Below are 6,000 nucleotides of genomic sequence, written 5' to 3' on the forward strand. Positions count from 1 at the left end.
TAGGCCACGCCTCCTTCATTTAGTCTAACAGGCATATAGACCACACCTTCTTCATTTGGTCTAACGGGCATATAGACCACACCTTCTTCATTTGGTCTAACGGGTATACAGGCCACGCCTCCTCCATTTGGCCTTCACTATGTGAGCCAAACCTTCTTCATTAAGATTGTCAAAGTAGAAAAGCCACATCCTTTCATTAAGATTGACAGGAAGAGAGGCCACACCCCTTCTTTGAGACTGACAGGAAGAAAGGCCACACCCTCTTTAAGGGATTGATAGTCCTGCTGCATTAAGACTGACCAATGCATAGGCCACACCTCCTTCACAGGTGACCATAACAGACAGGCTTGGTGAAGTATTTCAGAGCTAGCATGACATCGTCATGTGATTAGCCTGTGTGGTGATTAGCGTCTTTGTCCTTGCTGCTTGTGCCACAGTCAGATTTCTGCCAAATCAGCGAGCACACTGCGAGGAGGGAAGCCCGCGAGAAAGTGTTCAGGCTCTACTCTAATTAGGCATCTGGTGAGTTTGAAGCTGGCGTGAAACGGCTCATGTGGTGCGTGGGCGCTTTTCTCTCTCCACACACAGGGTGGTAAAATCCCGATCCGCTGGACGGCCCCGGAGGCCATCGCCTTCCGCAAGTTCACCACGGCCAGCGATGTGTGGAGTTACGGCATTGTCATGTGGGAGGTGATGTCGTTCGGAGAGCGGCCCTACTGGGACATGAGCAACCAGGATGTGAGTGAGACAAACTGCAGCACACACACACATTCCAGCCTTATCACTCTTACAGATGGAGTGTGTATATAGACGTGAGCGTCGCTCTGCAGGCGCTGCCAAGGCGAGGATTAAACCTGCATGCACCGTCTCTTTATCACATCGCCCAAAAGCGCTAACGTGGCTAACCAGTGGAGCAGAATCTCCCAGGAAGCCGTCAGCACCGTCTCATTTACATAACGCTAACTGTTCTCGACTAGCCATCGCTTATTATTAGAGACGTTGGCATCTTTGCCTTAACTGTTTCAACCATTCAGAAGGATTTGAAACAATATGACAAATGAGGTTTCTCTTACCTTCATCTGCTATGGGGTTCTCAAACTTTCTGTAGCCAGGGAGCTCTTTAATTGGAACATTTTTGCAAAGCTGTGTCAGTATTACCAAGGAGCCGGTGATCTGAATCGTTGAGAGAGGGTCTAACTTGCACTTCAAGCCCTGATTCTTTCAATTCCACATAGTGAAATTCAAATTATTCATCTCTCTCTCAGACTGAAACACGAATCATTTTTGATTTGTGGAATTGACTCCAAAGCTTCAGAGTCAACTCTTGAGAGTTCACAGCCTGGAATCAGTGAATCAGGGAATTGATTCTTTCTACGATGTGAACCAAAAGCAGGAGGATGTCTTATTTACTTGAAGCAAATACATAGAATTGAAAATATTAAAGAAAATTGACTTTGAATTTTAAAATGAACTGATGTAGCCAATTGATACGAGCCAGTTGATTCAGACAGCTTGAAGTGTTTAAGGCGTAAGTGACAATGAGACTTATTTTAAACTGTCCACCAAGAAAGTACAGCACGTGACATCCAGCATCACCTTCTTCTTGTCCACGTCGGCTTATCATAGGTGATGAATGCAGTGGAGCAGGACTACAGGCTTCCTCCACCTATGGACTGCCCTGCTGTTCTTCATCAACTGATGCTCGAGTGCTGGCTGAAGGAGCGTAGCGCACGGCCACGCTTCGCCCACATCGTTAGCACGCTGGACAAGCTGCTGCGCAATGCCGCCAGCCTCAAAACACTCACCTCCGCACACTCAGGGTAAGTGTGTGTGTGTGTGTGTGTGTGTGTGTGAATTATTTCAAAGTCTGTACTCACAAAGCTGGTTAGTCATAACGCTTACACTTAGGCTTTTACATAACATTGTTCTGTATTTAACTTGTTGCTGAAGGTCAGAAGTCTTAAGGGTATATTTACTAACGAGCTCGTCTGTCTGTCTGTCTGACTGACTGACTGACGTCAGATTGTTTTTTTTTCTCTATGAATCACACGTTTATCCGCACATCCCTTGAGAAAAGTGTAATGAAGCACCTATTGTAATATATCACTGCAGTAATTAAAAAATAATTAGCGACTCGCCATTCCACTCGCTTTTTCAGCTCGTTCGAAAAGAGCACGTATTCGTTTATTAATTAATCCTTCGTGCGTCAAGTCGCATTGTTTCGAATTTGTTTGAAGAAGTGAAAAATGATTTTATGGATTAACAAGAGTCATAGAGTCTGTCTACTGTATGAGCAGAGCTACGTTCGAGACTCCAGTTTGGCCGCCAGTTCGACGGAAAGTTTCTGAGACGACAAAATACACAGAAACACAGTGTTTTACGGTAACAACTAAATAATAGTTCTTAGTCGTGGCCTCAGTTTCAAACAGTACAGAGAACACCTTGTCATCTGATGTGTGTGTGTGTGTGTGTGTGTGTGAGAGACAAGCCGAGCTCTGCCCCATGACTCACTCTGCCAATCATCATTTACCCCCGAGCGCCTCTCACCGGAGATATACCCTCTTAGAACCAGCAGCTGTCACAGCACTGATCCTCCCCTGATCCTGCCAAAGACACGGCGTCTGAATGTACCGTCTGATGAGCATGCTTCAAAAGGAAACAACCAACGTCTTTTACATTAAACAGTGACGACTAGCAAGACAGGTCTTCGAAACGCACCAGATAAACACCTAGATAAAAACACACATTAAAAAAAAAAAAAAATGACTAAACAGAAAATATCCTAATGATAAAACTTACAAAGAACTTTATTTGCTTAGCCTTAATTGTCTGTTTAAAACTGTATTTTTTTTTATTTATTATAAATCCTTTAAACGTACAATATTATTTATTCAGTTTATTTGTTTATTTATTTAATAGAATCGGACAATTTTAAATGCCAAAACAGCATCTTAAAAAAAACATAACAAATAAAATATAGTTAAATTAACATTTTATTGTTTTTTTTTCATTGTTTTTTTTTTTTTTTTTTATATACATAGATTTATTTGAATTTTAATGGATTTAATTCGGATTTAAAAAGTAGTCGTATTGCCATTCTTTTGTAAGCCAATTAAAAATATAACGCAAAATAATTTTTGAAAATATATGAATAGTTGTTTACTTGCTTGTTTATATATTCAGTGATTTAAATTTCTTAAAATAAAAATAAATAAAATGTATTATTTAAAAAAGTTGTTTTTTTAAATGCACAAGGAGGGCTTTTTTTTTTGTTGTTTTTTTTTTTTACAACAAAGTATTACATAAACAGGTGGATGTGCATGTCGCTATTTTTTGTCGTTTCTTTTCACACGCTGTTCCTTAAAGCAGCGGCGGTGCAGACCTCCGCCATGGCAGATGTAGCAAGCCTAATAAGGGAGATGGAGGAGAAAGTAAGAGAGAGCAGCAGCTTTAATTGGCCCGCTAATGAGCTTTTTAATGCGGCGAGTGAGCTGAGCCGAGCGTAACGCTGAGAGCGCGGAGTGTGTAGGAGTGTGAGAGTGTGTATGTGGGCGAAAAGGGCGACACTCTCGCGTGGAGCCGCATGCCGATGATCCATTTATGATCGCATCTGTATGCGAGAGCGGCGGCCCGTCTCTGCTGTTGACACGCCGTGATCCAATTTCTAGAGTCTACAGCTGCATATGTGTGCAACGTGTGTGTGTGTGTGTGTGTGTGTTGTAAATTGATTGAAATAGCTTTCGCTTCTCTTGTCATTTCTTCAGGTTAGCTGTTTTTTATGGCTCCAAAATGGCAAAGCCATTGGACAGTGACTTATTTCTGAATTGATCTTCTCCCTCTCGAGCAGTTTTATTGGCTCGACCGTACTGTAGCATCGCCGAAGCTTTTTAATCTTTAGAGGCACCAAGCCATGCAGGTATTTCCACCAGGATATCAAACCGTGGAGCTACGGCGTTAAACGTTAGCTGACAAAGGCACTTTTTTAAAGACAGTAATTAAAGGCGGGAATGTTAAAACACTTTCCTCAAGCCGAATAACTGCAGATACAGTGACAGCTGATGTAGTGATGTACTAGAAACCCGGTGATTGCATCATACCGACTGTGGATACTTTTCCACCCACATTTATATCATAATCCTGCTACATCCTCAGCCTCGCTCTTATTCCTGTTAATAGAAAGCCACCTTGACTGAGCTGATATGATTTGGGTGCTGGAACTTTCTCGGCTCAGTACGGACTCTGACCCTGCAGCGTGTGAGAAGAAGCGGCCGGGCGGCGCGATAATATTTGACCATACCGTCGAATCTTCTCTGATTTTCATTCCGAACGCAATTTTCGATAGTTGTTGAAACCGGCGATTTTTACCGGAGACTCTTTTATAACAAAATAAAATTGCTGTTACTTTCTGACCATTCAGAACCTTAATGCGTCTCTTCTCCTTCACTTCTCCTCAGGGATCTGTATCGTGTCGGCGGGACCTTGCCTGGTCACCAGAGGAAGAGTTTAGGTGGCGTGCAGGACATGAGACAAATGAGCCAAACTCTCCCCATCCGAGTCTGAGGCGAGTCCGGACGGGACACCGGACCTCCCCTTTGAGGAACGTTTCATCATCAACAGGCTCAGAGAGTGTGCAGTGTTTCGGAAATACGTCACATCCATCAAACCCGAGGAACTTTTCAGAGACGCTTTGGGCTTCCCTAAACGGAAACGACTCCTGGTCTGAGCGAAGCAGCGTGTGTATAAATGACTCGGATTGTATTCCATTCTTTTTTGTTCCCTCGTCTAACGGGGTTTTTTTTTTGTTTTTTTGTTGCACTGGACGATTATTACGCAGCTCAAATCCGTTTTTTTTTTTTTTTCTTTTCTTTCTTTTTTTTTTTTTTTTTTTTTACTACTCAGGTTCAGTTTGCATGCTTGCATGTTTCTTTAACGGCAAACCTTTCAAAGAAGGAATAACTTAAATCTTAAATGTAACCTTGGCTGACGATAAATAAGAACCAGTAGAGGGGTAAACATCTGGTTCGCATGCTACCGGATTGCCTTTAGCTTTCCTGCATTATTAACGGTAGCGTTCTGGGTGTTCTTTTAATGAAATCCTTCCGTTTGTGCGTTTCCGGAGGCAATACAGAGCGAAGAATTATAAGCTAAATGAATAAAATTTGACATGAATTAAAGACATGAATTAATATGCGAGCCCCAAATAGAAATGAAAGGGTTTGCTGTCGGCCTGAGGACATTTTTGATTCTTCTTTTTTTTCTCTCTCCGAGACTTCTCTTCTGATCTTCATATTGAAGAAAAGAAAGGCGCAGAAGAGAAGAAACAAATTTTTTTTTGTTTTCCAAAGGGGGGAAAAAAAAATCACCTGAGGAGGTTGAGAACTTCAAGAAGCCTTTGAACCCGAAGCGAAGTCGACTCCTGAAGCGTTTTTGTTTACCTCTGTTGTATTTCGTCTTCCACGTTCCAGTATTAAGACAAATCTCCTTATGGACTGTGATCTTAGAATTACTGTTAACTGTGACTGAGGAGGATGTTATGGAGTGTGTGTGTGTGTGTGTGTGTGTGTGTATACTGTATGTGTCCAAACGAGATTCATATGCATGCTAGATTTCAGAGCTCTGTGATTGATCCTATTTCGTGAAGAGAGACAACACGTGGACTCATAAAAGCCGGTCTTTAATGGCTGTTCCTATTTACCAGTAATTCACTCTGTCGCAAAATATGCATAATTCTGTAAATAAACACGGCTCATACGAGACTAATTAGACCTGATCGAATTAATTTGCGATGGCCGGTGTGTGAAACAAAATGTCCTATTCACACGAGATGCTCCTCTGTCAGAGCTTAAAGCCGTTATGACCGGGACGTATGGAATAAAAATTTGCTAACAGGAGAGTACTGGTGAATATTCAATTCTGATTGGTCAGAAGATCGTCATGGTTACTGTTACGGTATGATCGGTCGTCTGACGATTATGACTCGGAATCTTTGGCAAATATAAC

General features: G+C 42.1%; 1 protein-coding gene across 1 annotated transcript in view; it reads left to right on the forward strand.

Annotated features, from left to right (window-relative positions):
- The window catches only part of ephb3a (eph receptor B3a), a 28,084-nt gene extending 23,361 nt beyond the window's left edge, over positions 1-4,723 (forward strand). The window contains exons 14-16 of the mRNA XM_060873358.1: positions 589-738; positions 1,627-1,820; positions 4,455-4,723. Coding sequence (XP_060729341.1) covers positions 589-738; positions 1,627-1,820; positions 4,455-4,560 — 450 coding nt within the window. The 3' untranslated portion in view covers positions 4,561-4,723. The remainder of the gene's footprint in view (positions 1-588; positions 739-1,626; positions 1,821-4,454) is intronic.
- Positions 4,724-6,000: the final 1,277 nt, after the last annotated feature.

This window comes from Tachysurus vachellii, chromosome 7 (genome assembly GCF_030014155.1).
Source record: "Tachysurus vachellii isolate PV-2020 chromosome 7, HZAU_Pvac_v1, whole genome shotgun sequence".
NCBI classification, from domain to species: Eukaryota; Metazoa; Chordata; class Actinopteri; order Siluriformes; family Bagridae; genus Tachysurus; species Tachysurus vachellii.